This window comes from Rissa tridactyla, chromosome 13 (assembly GCF_028500815.1).
Source record: "Rissa tridactyla isolate bRisTri1 chromosome 13, bRisTri1.patW.cur.20221130, whole genome shotgun sequence".
Lineage (NCBI taxonomy): Eukaryota > Metazoa > Chordata > Aves > Charadriiformes > Laridae > Rissa > Rissa tridactyla.
In genome coordinates, this window is record NC_071478.1 from 11085555 (window position 1) to 11101420 (window position 15866).

At 38.8% G+C, this 15866-nt stretch overlaps 1 protein-coding gene across 7 annotated transcripts in view; it reads left to right on the forward strand.

The window, feature by feature from the left end:
- The window catches only part of CABIN1 (calcineurin binding protein 1), a 129949-nt gene that overhangs the window by 40964 nt on the left and 73119 nt on the right, over window positions 1-15866 (forward strand). For all 7 annotated transcript variants that reach the window (XR_008469086.1, XM_054219137.1, XM_054219133.1 and 4 more), the window contains 2 exons: window positions 2000-2337; window positions 8987-9100. Coding sequence is in view for 6 of the 7 variants with exons in the window: in XM_054219137.1 (XP_054075112.1) it covers window positions 2000-2337; window positions 8987-9100 (452 nt within the window). In the remaining variant the exon portion in view is untranslated. The remainder of the gene's footprint in view (window positions 1-1999; window positions 2338-8986; window positions 9101-15866) is intronic.

Below are 15866 nucleotides of genomic sequence, written 5' to 3' on the forward strand. Positions count from 1 at the left end.
CCAATTTGTACTACCTGTTAAACCTTAGAAAGAAAAGAATAATGATAAACTGCTGCCTGTGGTGGCCCTTTCACTTGCTTGCCTTCTTTTAGATTGTTATTTAATCTTTCTTCCATGTTTCAAATCTGTAAATAATTGAAGGAGTAGTTATTTGAAGACAATCTCAAACAAAACATTTTTTCTTTTCCCCAGGTATGGATGCCCTTTTTGTTCTGGCCCGGTAGCAGATTGATATTCAGTACATAGAAGAGCACAAATAGTGGAATTAGATGTTTTATTCCATTGGATACTTTATTTCAGTGGAGAAGTGGAATTGCTCTCTACGAAATTTTTCCATATATAATAATACTAAGTGTTCTGTATTCCAGTGGAAAATTGTTTGAAAAACCAGTAGCTGGATTTTCCCATTATCTGATGTTTGTACAGTTGGATATGGCAGTAGATAGAGAGGCTGGACTTCAGCAGGGAAAGACAAACAAGACCAATGTATAAATTCTGCCCACCTTTCTGGGTTGTGGCCCTTTGTGGGATGTTAAAAGTCTTTTTTACCAGATCACGCTATACTTTAGTCTTTTCCAATTGCATAGATCCAGAAACCATGGTATGTGGGTAGCCCTGATTCACTTCACTGATCTCACTAGGAACAACTGCCAACTAGTCATATTTTGGTTTCTTGCTTTTAAGAGTATTTTACTTCAGTCTTGCCTAAGCTAGGGAAGTCTGTGGTGATGTTTGCATCAACATGATGAAATGGATGCCAGTTCCTGGTTTTGTAAAATAGTACTTACATAATCACTAAATTCAGTAATCTTTTGGGTACCAGTAAAGACATGGCTCTTTGTCAGGTCTGCAGTGAGCTGTGCTACTGTCATCAGTTGTCTGTCAGAAAGACTGTGTGAGGGATTTGGTTTAGTGGTAACTTGGCAGTGCTAGGTGGCATTTGATGATCTTAAAGGTCTCTTCCAACCAAAACGATTCTATGATTCTATGAATGCATTCTTACATAACTGACATCTATTTAGAATAAATGTTGTTTTTTTCTATAAAGCTATCTGTAGAGTAAAACTATAATGGATACATAGATTGCGTAAGCAAATTTTGAAAAATTTCTGTTCTGGGAAACGTTTGACTTGAAGTTCAGCCTTAGCAGAGAAAAAGGAGGAGCTTCATACTTGAGGATCAAGTATACTTTAGTATATCTCTAGCCTGCAAGGAGGTAAGATCTAATGTAAGAGGCTCTTTATTCCAGCAGAGACAAAGACACAGTAAACTTCCATGACTAAAAATCAAAGTTAAAAAATTAATCTGCGTGTAGCATACATGTTTTCAGCAATAATGACTAACTAAGAGGACATGTGGAAGCTCCCACTGTCACAGATGTCTTCTGAAGTAAGATTTTTGTATCCTTCAAGAAAAGATAGGTCAATTGAACTATGAATTACCAAGTTAATTGCAAAAATATTTGGATGGGACTGTAGGTCTACATTATACAGAAGGCCAGGTTAGGTGCTGCTAATCTTTCTGTCTGAACCTAAATTGTATTCTGGAATTATGTTCTAGGTAGGTTGTTAAGAGTAATACATCTCACTTTGGCAAGATGGCTTTAATTTTCCATTCTTTCTTCCTTTCTTTGCAATAGAATTTTACTGAATTTATGCTTTTATTTTGTTGTTGTCCCCCCTCCTCCCCCGTCTTCCAACAGTATATAAAACCCTGCATTGTGTAAGGTTGTCTGAATTATTATTATTGCTCAGGGAAAATCCCAAGTAAAGACAATGGAGAAATCAGTATGTGGCTCTGTTTATTCATGAGCTGGAGATTACTTATTCATTAAACATCAGGAATAGTCATAATTTTTCAGGAACCACTCAATAATTCTGTCTGTGCTTTAGTGAAGAAAAGGATTACCATTCGTTGTATTTAATTTTTGTCATTTTGTATATTTTATTTGCCATTTTATAATTTTCCCTGTCACTTTTGTCTTCTCTTAATGTTTCAGTTGCAGGAAAATCAGAAGAGCTGCTGGAGAGCTCAGAATCTTACCATCCTGCTGAGCCTCCTGGCCAGAAAATTCTGTTGGATCCTCAGTCTGCTTCTGGCAATCCCATCAAAGCTGCAATCCCCCCCCCCTCACAGTGGGACTGTAAAAAGAAGGCTGAAGCTTGTGGAGATGCATCTGAATTTCCTCATGGTCTTCCAGCAGACCTTGAGGAACAGCGGAAGTTCCTGACAGAGCAGTGTATCACCTCCTTCTGTTTGTGTCTCAGCCGCTTCCCCCAGCACTACAAGAGCCTCTACAGATTGGCATATCTGTACACATACAGCAAAACACACAAGGTGAGCAGACCACTGATACAATAGCTGACTAGCTGCGTTTATTGCCCAAATAAACAAACTGTATTGTCATTTGTACTAATTCAGAAGTCTCAGTGTTAAAATACAACTGGGAAGTTTGTTTAATGCAGTTTGGATTGGGAAGTCTTCAGCTCCTAGATTGTCCGATTCATGTGTGTGAGGCTAGTTGAGTAGAAAATTTCTTTTTTTACTAATGAACTAAGTAATTTTTTGTTGTTCAGCAGAGAATTACCTTTTAGATATGTCACATAAATTAAGATGTTCTCATAAAAATGGCAGCAATTATTATTTTTTTTTTACTGAATAAGCGGACTGAATAGTGTCTTGGAAGCAGAAATTCATCAATATTGGTGTAAACGCATCATGTGACACAGGCGGACTTTCTGGGTATCTTGGGTCTTTGACCGTAGATTGAAGGTTTTCTCACTGGCAGAGCACAGACGTCATCTCAAGTGAAACAAAATTATTTGCTGTTTAGAAACCACTGAGTGTAAGGCAGTCAGATCCTACTGCTCGTGGGCTGGTGATTTTGGATTAAACAGGAATATCAATGTCTTGGTGACTGTAATAGAGTCAGTTCCTTTTTGAGATGAGGACAAAATAACTTGCTTGCTCCAGCAGGGCCCTTACATATTCTTCATAATAAAATTAATTTCAAAAGCTTTCTGCTATGAATTATCATCATTTTGGTTTTAACATTATGTCATTCTTTATTTTACTTCTGCATACTTCTGTTATTATAATCCTTTGTCTTTCTGAAGTATCAGTTGGTAAAATGTGTGTGAATAGCAGGTTGAAATTGTCAGTGTTATTTCCCTAATTGTCATAATTAAGGTTTGAACTCACAGTTTTTGTATTTGGAAGTCTTGCGTTACGTCATATGCTGCACTGCGTGGCTTCCTGAAGTCTCTTCCCCACCAGTACTGAAGCTTGTGTGAATAATAAGGAAGGGAAAGTAATGGAAACAAATCATACCCCTTGCGTCATAGTAGAAAACATTTCAACAGTACTGCTTCAAATTGAGCAGTAACATATCTTACCGATCTACTGAAAGGTGATGAATATTCCATTTGGCTGTACTGTGATTATCCAGAAAAATATTACCATTTTTTTAAAGATAGCTTGTTTTGAAAACATTCTTATGCTGTTTGTATGTGACAGTTGTTAATTTTTCCATGGAGCTAATTATTAATAGGAGCTGTAGATTCCTGCAATCTGTCATTACTGTTGCTGAAAATTATTTTGTATCAACATTCAACAAAAAAGGCTGCCTGTTTTCAATGTATTGGTTCAAATAGCATGTCCTTGCCTGAGGAACTACTTGCAAAATATTTTCTTCTATGTGTTTTTTTTCCTGATGAAGCCTTCTCTTTTGCTTTTTGTATCTCTTTCCCTATATAAATATCACCTTAGTGATTTGTAATGTTTTTCTTTATGAAATACACATTGTTGTCTAAAGCTACCTCCTCTTAGAACTCAAAAAAAAAAAAAAAAAAAAAATCCTGCCTGTTTGAACCTAGTAGTTACCAGGTTGCCTTCAACTAGCATTATTGCATTTACCTGTCCTTTTTTATTGCTTCTCTGTATAACAAACAACTACTTAACACTGCAAAAAAAAAAAATCTTCCTACTGATTTATTTATACTACATACTTTCATGAGGTTGTGATTTTCTTTCTTTGGTAACTCATTCAGGTTCTTTTGTAGAGCAATGTCAAATGTCTTTGTTTTAATGGTGCACTACTATGTCTTTAGTGGGAGTTACACTCCTGAACAAACTTCAAACGCAAAATGCAGCTATGCATTTCCAGCAATAACTGGAATAAGAAGTATGCTTAGATATACTGATGATAAACCTGATTTAAAAAATGAGATCAATTATATCAGGTTGAGTTGCTGTGGGGACAGAGTGGATTACTGGTAAATTTTAGAAAGCCGAAACTAATTTTTAAATGCATATAACCATCTTGGAAAACTCAGCATTTATGTACCAGTGCCAGGAATTTGTATGAAGAATTTAGACTGATGGCCAAAATTCACGGTTGGCTGGGAAAGGAGGGAATTGGCAGGTCTCCATGGTGCATAGAAAAACAAGTTTTCCATATGCAATCTGTTTTCTCCCATTTTACAGTATTACCGGTTTTGCTGTTGTGAGATTAGTAAAAATAGTTGTCGAGTGCTTTTTTTAACATCCTTTTCAAAATCTTTCAACATCTTGTTTGGCTACGTGCTCTGCTTCCCCCCCCCCCCCCCCCCCCCCGCAAAATCCTGCTTACTATGTGGAGGCTATTTCTCTTTGTTTTATTTTGTTATCAGAGCAAATTGTACATAGCTTTTTTTTGTTGGAATAAATATGCAGGGAAGTAAGGATAAATTTTCAGAAGCTGAAAATTCAGTGCCAGTTTGGGCAGTAGTTTTAGTTTCCCATTTGCCTTGTCTCTGTCTTGAAGTAAAGTCTTCATCCTTTGTGATTTTTTTACCTCCAAAATGAGTGTTGGCACAGTTGGTAAGGAAAAGATAGGACTTGGCAAGATGCTGCTTGTCAGTATAACTAAAAAGTTTTGTGAAAAGTATTTGCCTTATGGTCCTTATGGATCAGTATGTAGAACTGGTCTGATATTCTGCCACCATCAGAGTGCCACGAAATAAACATTTTTGCTTACATGATTTTTTATCTTGGAAAAAAAAAAGTACTCTGTAAATCCCAGAAGAACCTGCTCACAGATATTGTTTGTATGACTGAGGTTTTTAAAGTTTGTATCTTCTATTATGTCCATTATTAACAGAGTCCTTAATGGGGAAATTAATGTCAGGTATAATATCGTAGCGTGACAATTTAGTCAAAGTAGGCGTAATACATGCATGTAAAAATTACAAAATTATACATATGTAGGTTTAATATATACTTGGAGACAGGCATAATCTGTAAGCATAACGGATGTAAGCATTTCAAGTAGCAACAGTTCAGTAATAACAGTTCATTCAAAAGGCTACCCTTTGAGGTCAATAGTGTTTTGGGTTTTTTGCTTTTATTTGATGCAGGAGCACTAGGGTTTTTTTTGAGACAAAGCCTTCTAACAGACTATAAAAGAAAACAGAGGGAAGGATTAAGATATAGTGGGATGTTTTGTACACCTCTCTGCAGCTCTTCGTGGAGTTTCCAAGTTAGGTAAAGGTGGTTTCTGACACCATGTAAGGGGTGTCTATCTCAGGTGACTCAGATTTCCACTTGGTTGACCATAGGAGATTTTCCTTTTCCAGTTTAATAATGCTGGTAAACGTTTTTGCAAGTTCTTGTACCCTGTCAGTCATCTTGTCTTTGAATCTTGGGGTGATGAAGATGTGGGAGGCAACAGCTGAACTGGAAAGAGTACTTCATAATTGCCCTGAGTCAGACAGCTAAATCCAGCATTTCAGACTGGCAAGCAGTGTGCCAGGAAGAATAAATCCTTTTTGCTATGTCCTGGATCCCTTCACCCACTCCTAATAACTTCATCGGCTAAAAACTAAGCAGAGCAGACTCTGAAATCTAATGAGTTGAGACCTGCTCAGGCGTATTTACTGAGAATAACAGATCATGCTGATTTAAGGAGAAGGGTAGTGGAAAATCTGTAACGACATCTTTTATTCCTATTAGGTTTGATTGTGTGAAGTTACCGTGTAATTGCCCCATTTGTCTGAATGATCTTTTTCTCCTCCTAGCTAGGTTACTGTCATCATCTTGTTCAATAAAAGCCTATGAATTATGTGTATCAAATACATGCCTATGGATGGTCAGTATAATGTACACAGCAAATCACCACAGCATGATGATACAGCTAGTGATCTCTTAACATTTTCATTGTAAAACTTAGATTCAGGAATACATCCATAGCTAAAATTTGTTTTGGCTGGGATTTTATATTGAAGCTTTGTGGTGGTAGCTTTCTTGAGGGTTTTGTTTTCCTTTAATTTTTATGTGATAGTTTTAACTGTAAGATTCAGATTGCCACACATTAGGCAATTTTTTTTACTTCATTTTCACACTTGGAATCTACTTAAGTTTCAGATGACTATGATTGGCATAAAATAAAGCATTTATATGCCTACATCTTGGACGTTATGATAGGCTTATTTTTGCTGGATTCTGATTTTGTTCAAAAGAGGATGACTTTCATGGAAGACCAGATTTTTGTAGGTTCTTTTCCATGTTGTATTTTCTTTTGTATGTATTTCAAAGTATTTTGCAGGCTTAGGTTAATAGGATTACAGAAATACATATTACAAAAGAAGTACCGTAGGAAAAAGTTAGCATACAGTTAAGTTTACATACTTTGCTTTCTTCAGTCTTAATTAAATTTGACACTCAGTAATAATAATTAAATTTACTGGTTCCCCCAACTAGCCAGAAAGTACCTTGTGATGGTTATGAGTGAACATGTATTTGTTCCATACCAAAAGAAAGCTACCAAAATCCCCTCGACTGTCGTACACTATAATCATGAAGGTCCTGTATAATACCTGTATCGGCTCTCTGAATGAAGGATTTTTGACATCCGTAAATATCTGGTTAGTATTTCCAGTGTTCGGCTCTCATATGAATCCGTAATCAGCATTTTGCCAGAGGGGATGCTCCAATTCTAGTAAGACATTGGAGATTTCTGCATGATTACTGTCATTAAGACAAGAGCACTTATGATTTAGCAGGGCTTTCACTGTTTCACCAGAGTCTTGTAAAGAAAATAATCTGGAAGACAGGACAAGAACTTTTCTAATATCCCCCTTGCCCCCCCCACCCCCCAAAAAACAAAAAAACAAACAACAGCAACAAAAAAAACCCCAAACCAAACATTACAACTGGACTATACTTCTTGGATGGACATGATTTAATCAAATATATGATTCACAGAGGCATATTTCCAGCCCACAGAACACAAATCAGAATTCAGCGTTCTCATTTGTCTCTGTGAACCAAATATCTTCCTCTTCCTTTTATCTGTTCTGTAGTGAAGTTACCTCTAAAAATGCCAGTCTATTATGACTCAAATGCTACTTTCTAATACTGAAATAAAAAATGAAGTAAAGCAAAACTTCTGTTGGTGAAACCTTACAATTAATAATTGTCCCATCTGTTAGTAATGTTTTGCCTGGAGCCAACAGCTGTCCCTAGTTCTCAGCTACACAGGAGATGCTCATGCATTGAACTCTTTGAGGGGTACTGCTTTTATGAATTTTTGATTGTTGTCTATCATTTAGTCTCCTACTGATACTTTCTTGTTAACTCACTGAGCGCTGTTAACCAAATTTGATGACAGGCATGGAAATTTCCAGAGGTGTTAAGTGAAATTACAGGGAAGGCAATGGCTGGGTAGATGTAAAACGCCTGAATTCACCACCCCACTAAAAGGTGGCTGCAGTTCAGGCCTAAAGGTTGCCTCTGCTGCTAGGCCTGGGGGCTGGCAGGCGTGTCTCGTGGGCAGTTACCCCGAGGAGGGAGTTGAGTTTTGGGCCCCTCACTTTGTAGTGACATTGGAAACTTTGGAAAGACATTGAGATGCTGGAGTGGGTCCAGAGAAGGGCAACGGAGCTGGTGAGGGGTCTGGAGCACAAGTGTTACGAGGAGCGGCTGAGGGAGCTGGGGGTGTTTGGCCTGGAGAAAGGGAGGCTGAGGGGAGACCTTCTCGCTCTCTACAACTGCCTGAAAGGCGGTTGTAGCGAGGGGGGGTTGGTCTCTTCTCCCAAGTAACAGGCAATAGAACAAGGGGAAGTGGCCTCAAGTTGTGCTGGGGGAGATTTAGATTGGGTATTAGGAAAAATTTCTTCACCAAAAGGGTTGTCAAGCATTGGAACAGGCTGCCCAGGGAAGTGGTGGAGTTGCCATCCCTGGAGGCATTTAAAAGATGGGTAGACGTGGTGCTGCGGGACATGGTTTAGTGATGGTTTTGTCAGTGTAGGTGGATGGTTGGACTCAATGATCTGAAAGGTCCCTTCCAACCTAGACAATTCTGTGATTCTATGAAACTGGAGGGACTGAGGGACAAGGGAGGGCTGGGGGGGGGGGCGGTTAAGTGGGGGGCCTGATGTGTGGAGGAAGGCCACAGGATACCCAGGACAGTGGGTTCCACTGTTTGCTGAGAAATTTTATATTTTTATATAAAAATTATTTTTATATTGAACAGTACAACATCTTTTAACAGCTGTTAACAAAAAAATTAAAGTGTTTTAAATATACCTGTAGTTCAGGTTTCTGTAGGTGACACTATAGTTCAGGTTTTTGTAGGTGACAGGAGCTGGCGGGTAGATCTCAATGAAGAGAAGACAGGTTAAAAAAACCAACCAACCAAACAAACAAAAACACCACAAACCAAACTTGATGATATGAGGCTAGATTCAGCAGCTGTTGGGGGCTGACAAGTCTGCTAGGACTGATCAGTCTGGATGCTTGCTCTGCGAAACAAGCAGGCTTCTCTCTCCTGAGGGGTGTCTTCTCCAAATTGCAAGCTTCTGCAAATACTGTCAGAACAGCAGTTACATGGAAACTGAGAAATGACAATGCAGGTTAATAAGTAAAAGCCAGTGAGCACTTTGTATTTCTACCTGTGGTGGCATTTCCGTCTCCTGCCTGCAACTCACCTGCCCCATTTCATCCGCAGAACCTGCAGTGGGCCCGCGACGTGCTGCTGGGCAGTGGGGTCCCCTGGCAGCAGCTGAAGCACATGCCTGCGCAGGGCCTCTTCTGTGAGAGGAACAAGACGAATTTCTTCAATGTAAGTTTATACAGCTGATAAACACACCCATACTTTCTCAGCCCTCCTTTTAACACCTGTTTCTCATTTGAATGGTTTAGGAAGGGATGGTAATGTGAAATTCAGCAAAGGCGCATTAAACAAACCATGAGTGGCTAAAGGAAAGGCAGAATTGTATTATAGAGATATTAACTGGGATTTTCCTGTCTTGAAGGAAACCACGTTAGAAGGATTATTTCTGATGAGCTTGAAAACATGGGGCGAGAAGCACCAACATTTCTTTGTTAGGCATCATTTACCATATACTTGATGCTTGAGCCCTCTATAAAAATTCTAATTCTGTTAATCTTAATTATCCTCTTGTTTACTGTTTCTCAACTAGACTTGTGTTTCTCATGACAAAAAAATAATGCTAGTTGCTCTAAGAAGTCTCTGGAGTTGGAAGTTTTCTCGTATTCAGTTGTTGTAGCGTGGCTCAGCAGAACAAGTATTTCCGAGTCCCACACTGGAGTAGCAGCACTATTGTATAGACTGTCCCTGTGTCTGTGATATCTTCTAGTCCACAGGAGTGTCTGTGCCTCTCAGTGACATAGGACACAGAATACTTCAGAGACTTACATGAGCATTTATCTGTCACATTCCCGGCTGTGACTGTGACTTAACACATTGCTATTGTCTTCAGTATCTCCGGCTTTTCTGTGGTATGTTCTGGGGTTTTGTGCCTTCTGCTCTTTTGTGATAGGATTCTGTAGCTGTTTTGCAGCTTGCAGCATGTGGCAGGAACCTGGAGATGTTCTGTTTGTTTTCTGGACTATGTATCTGTTACATGGTTGCCTGTGATTGCAGTGACAGAATTTTATGTCTCTGCTTTCCCATCCGGTGCTTCTGTTTTAGTATGTTAATTGTAAAGTTATTTCCATTTTATATCTGTTAACATCTATCTTCATTTTTTTCTGTATGTTGTGTTAATTAGCACTTCGGTGCAAAGTTCTGTTAAGTATAAGGTAAGTGCTCTTCTCTGATTATAATCCCTCAGATGGGTTGAACAACTAAGGAAACAGTGGTTCAAAATTGTATCATGGATCGGTTTGCAAAAAGAGCTTCTATGTCATTCCATCTTTCTGGATGGAAGTTTTGATTAACAAATACTGTCACCCTGATGTGTGGTATAGACCAAACAGTTGATGACTACATGACGTTGTTCTGGTTATTTCCCTGCAATATCTGCCTGCTTTCCCTGCAAGAATCCTGCGGTGTTGATTAACTCTTCAAGCTGGTAAATACTTTGGCTCGGATCCAGATAATGCAAGTATTCTTGTAGAAGTTAATGAAATTACTCAAATGCTCCAAGTCAAGTATGAATTTTGCATGATCAAGGCTGACTTGTTCATCATTGCAGGGTTAAGTGTCAAGAGTATACTATGTTTTCATACATGAGGAAGATGAGCAGTAGGGAACTGAGCAGTGTATATAAGGGCGTGTTTCTACTTGAAAATGTGAATTACCACATTAAGAGAGATCAGTGGTTGACCTAAATCATGTCTAGTTTTTGAATGCTTATGCTAGATAATTTAATTTAAAGATAGATTCCACTGAATCCCTAGGTGGATGTTTCCAGCATTATTTCAAAAAATAATCACTGCTTATTCTGCATATTGATCTTTTTATACTCTGAAGGATGAAAAGAGCTGGTATAAATACTACACAGCTGTATAATAATTCTATTTTGTAAATCAACAAAAACTTGATTCCCATAATTTAAAATTATTAATTTCCTTTAATAAAAAAATTAAATACACTTTGAAATAAAAGATAACCTTCAACAAAAGGTATGTGCTAGCCCAATGCAATATATCGGCAATACTGTTAGAAAAGTGAGATTTGTGAAAATGATGTTCTCAGCTTGAACTTGGGTCTGCCAACAGAGGAAGACAATGTTAGTTTAGAGTCCTCCATGTAGACAGCTACCTCCAGGCTTGAGAAATTTCAGTTCGGGAGCTCAACTCCAGTGCGTCTCAGCTATGGTCATAGTATAAGTAAAGTAGCACACAGAGTGCCTCAGAGAGCAAAACAACTTGTTGAGGCCTTTGCGAATCAGTGATGACATCTTGACTTATTTATTGCTGCACACACGTAGGTTAGTCTTCTGTTAACAGGTACAGTGTACATTATGAGTTTAGCATGATAAAATATTTTGGTGGTCTCATTTCCTACCCAGCTATATTTTCAGAATCCTATTCAAGTAACACTCTGGGTGGAACATGTGGCAGTAATCCAGTGCAGATGACACAGACATAGCACAGTGAGAAAATCCAGACCAGAGAGAGAAATGGCTACAAGTGCCCATGAAAAAAAAGCTGTTAGTGTCATTTGACATTCCAGAATTGGACAAACCTAAACCTGTGAACAACTTGGAAAATAATCATTCAACACTGTGTTGACCTTGTCTGGGTTAAACCTCAACTAGTTTGTTCTCATGCAAAGCTCCTTGCCAGGCGGTGGGTAAGCAATCATACTGCACCATCTGGGTCAGCACTCAGAATACAGACTTGCGTGTCATCCGTTGCATACAGATGGTGTTGCAGCCCACTGTCCCAGCTAGTGTCTTCACATAGAGTCGGGTGATAAAACAGAAATGATAGAGCTCTACAAAAGTAAGTAGTTGCATCTAATCTTAGAAATTAAATGGCCAACCTTAAGATTTTTCTAAGCATATTAATGTCCTCCAGGGCTATTTTCAACAGAAACAATTCCTGAAGTGTTTATTTGCTTCTATGAAATGCATTTGTTTTATTTTTGAGAACTCTTTGGCCTTCATGACACAAAAGAGTTAAATGAATGTCTAAGTGGCTTTCTGTAGCTACTTTACTATTGGAATACCTTTTTCTTCTGGAGCAAGTAGCATGAGTGTTTTTAATCTCTTGTACAGAAGATTCAGGGTTGTTGAAATTATAGCTGACTCAATTTTACAAGTACAAACAACAGTGTGCAAGAGAGAAAGCTAGCAGCTCAAAGACAAGTAGGGACTGTGCCAGCCTGTTCCTCACAGACATTTTATAAATCATGCGTACTCCTAGTAGAATTATTTATGAAATGTTATGGCAGCACTGTATGAAAAGAAATAAACCTGGGTAAAGCTGTCTCTTGTTAATTTTTACTGCAGAACTGCTGGTCTTAATCTGCGTGTCACGGTCTGTTGTCTAATTTGTTAGCTGTCACTCAGCTGTGACTGAACTCTCTTTGAATTCATTTTTTACCATCTTCAGAATGAGCAAAAAAGGCATGTTCACTTAGCCCTGATTTCCTCTCATTTGACGTATTAGAATAATGTCAGGATGCACAGAACTTCCCTTTTTCAGTTCTAAGAAAAAAATGCTGACTGCATTATTGTACCTATTTGTTTCCCAAACAGAAAAGAACGGCCCTGACTTTCTAGGACCAGAGGTTTTTGCACATTCATGGCCCTGCTAGTGATGGCAATCATTGTATGAATGATTATTGCAGTTAGACATACAGGAGTTTTAGCTACGTTCCTATAAATGAATGCCAGGTCTTTTTTGTTTGCCCAGTTACACATTTCTCTATAACCTGCATGTTCAGGTACACTCTAGCTTTTCTCCTCTTCTTTATCTCTGTGTGCGTGTAAATATATAGAGGGACTTTTTGTTTTCCTTAAGGAGGGCTCCAGGATGGTTTCTATAGTAACTAAATTAGAAATTAATTCACCAGGAGGAAAAAAAAAATCCCAAAACACTGCTTTATATAGTAGGGCACTTTTTTTTTTATATATTCAGATTTCATGCCACTATTAATAAAACAAAGTTAAACTTTGTGCACAGATGATGGGTATTCATCAGTCTGTGCGTGGGTGGTGATTGTGGAAGAAGCGTTTTGATGGTTGAGCTCAGTGTACCACTAGCTTCTCCATATGGTTTAATGTGCAGTATTTGTATTTTCCTAGCACATCTTCTTTATTACAACAGATTATTGTTACCACAGATCTTGATGTCCATCTTTGGTAACTGTTCCCCACATACAAAGCTGTGCATGCATACAATATACTACAATGCATTCATGTGCTTGAAGTCTTGCTGCAAACTGTTAAGGATAATTGTTCTATTTTTAATTCCAAAAGAAACACAGTATGTTTATTCTCTGCTGTATCCCTGAAGCTCTTCATTTAGTGATCTGAGTAAGCAGGGTCAAATTAAGGTAGCAGCGTCCACTGGGAGCCAGAAGCTGAGAAAGCACAGTGATTTCACTTTAATTTGCCATTGATCATACCAGGTGTGACTGGGCACTGGCAGAGCAGTTGAAGAAGGAAGTCTAAGTTTGGTGCTGCAAGTTTCTAGGGGTAGCCCTTATTATGGCATGGTGATAACCAGCGGGGGCTTTCCCTGTCCCTGTGTAGCAGGTTCTTTACCTAATTGTATTTCAGGTTGAGAGTTATGTCTCTCCGTCTTACCAGAGGAAAGCTGATTCTGAAAAGAAGAGCAAGGTGCAAGGGCTGACTCTGTTCTGGGGTTCTGTACAACTAGAGCCATACAGGTGAATTTGAGATGTAGGAAAAACGACTGTTATGAAGTCCCTAATATAGGGGACTGTTGAGGGGGTTGGAAAAAAGGCAACATGCCTCAGCTTCCCTGGAAGCCGGGCAGGTATATCAAGGAAGTTTCATTATATGCCTGAATTGTTTTTATACCTTCCCTTAGGCATACATTACTGGTCACTGTCAAACATGGCGCTGAGTGGGGTTTTCTTTTGATCTGGTACAGCCTCCTCTTGTTTCTCTCCCAGCTCCTGAAGTGTAACCTCAGCATTAATGATCCCCATGGCTTGAATTAAAATGAAACACTCGTTACAGAATTTAATGTCTCTGTTAGAGATAATGGGCTATATATCATCTAAGGAAGAGGGAAATCCATTAGGGTGGTCTGAACCTATTCTAGACTTCTGTTCTGCCCAGTCTGAGGTTGCTACTAATGCTGACCCGAAGAACCCCCAAATACCATGCGGGGCCAAGGATGGCTCTTCAAGGCTGGTTGTGGCAACTTGACTGAAGCCTCAGGTTCACTGTTTCCTACCGTGTACTGGAAAAGCCTGAAACGGGAGGCAACAGCAGACTAAAAGCACTTTCCTAGAAACTTTTACTGCTCTGCTTTCCTTCCTGTCCTTGGCTGATGATAGATCTGGGTTACTCTCCTCCTGCTCATAGCTGGTGTGTATCTTTTCAGTTGGCAAGTGTGCTTCCAGCTCCTAGACATCTGCTATGTGGAACATGAGTCTTCTGAGAAAAATAGTGGCATTTGAATCAGATTTGGGGAAAAGGGAAAGAACTTGAAGAAAGTTACTGTGCCTCCATGTGAGTTGAAATTGTGTCTCACTGTGGTGAGAGTTTGAGTTTAATCATGTGTGGGGGCTGTAAGAGAATGGTTATGTTTTAGCTTGATCATGATTGGTTGTAACTTTTTGAAAAAATGTTGGTCTTTTTAGTGCTGCTGACACGTTACGTGAAAATGAGTACGAGAGGATGCCAACTCAAGTTTAAAAATAAATAAAGAAAAATCACAAGTGACATCCCAGAAATCACAAGGGTTTAGTTATGCATTTTTGCCCGTCTTGCTTCTGAGTGTTTTGCATGCTGTTTTTATGCAACCACAATGGAACAGAAACCATAAAGGAATCATTAAAAAAAAAAAAAAAAAAAACAAACCCACAACACCCTTTTTGATTCGAGCAGCTAGATAACGCTTGAAATAAGTTATTGGACTTAGCACCATTTAATAGGTGGTATACAAAAAAAGTGTCTAGAAAAGGTGACCTCCACCAATAACACTAACCTTCTGTGTAATTGCATAAAACAAAATAATAATGAATACCATAATGACAACACTCCTAATAGTCTAAGATTTTTATGCTTTTTTTTCATGTTTATGGTATGCAGACAGGGGCATCTAGTTAGAGGATGGTTAAATCCCTACCTACTTTAAAAGATAGAATTGTCTTTAATCTTCTCAGGAGATGGCCATATTGTAGCAACGAAATATCTGTGTTTGCACTGTGCAGGAAATAGGCCCTGAAAGAACGAACTCTCTGCTTTGTAAATGTGACGTTCAGTAAATGCAGATTCTTACTGCCAGCTTTCTACTGACTATGAAGTTTTCAGATATTAAGTAAAAAACATGCTACATATTTTCCTCATGTGCTAGGAAGAGCAAGCTACTTTATGAAATGATTTGACAATTTAGAAAAGGCTGTCAGCAGCGCATTAGTGTGCTGTTAGGAGGCACTATGCTACAGGGAATCTTTGCTGCAGAGGCGCTTGTGTGAGCCGAGGCTGTAGGGTCATCCCATACCTCTCCTTAAGAAGAGATAATGGAGACTTTGCTGTTCTGCATTTGGGCTAAGTTTGAGCTAACTTGCTCCCTGCCTGGCTTGCTTCCTCAGTAATTTTAATGAGTATTTCATCACTTTTCCTACGTTCCTGCATAATGTCATTATAAAGCTATTGTTCTTCATCTCTGTGAGGAAACCATTTCTGGTGTGGTGAAGAGATATTTGTGTGGAAAGCTGCAGAGGAATAAATAAAAAACCCTCCAGGAGTCCTTTCTGAGCCAAATGATTGTGTAATCCTATGCCTTAATTTGTAAATACAGCCAGCTGTATAAATGGTGGTTATTTTATGGTTACAGTGTAAGCTAAAGTTTGGAAGATTGAAGAGTGAAACCAAATCAGTGTCTTCCCGTCCTCTGTTCCTTGTTTTTCTTCCTTTTTGGTCTTTGTTAAT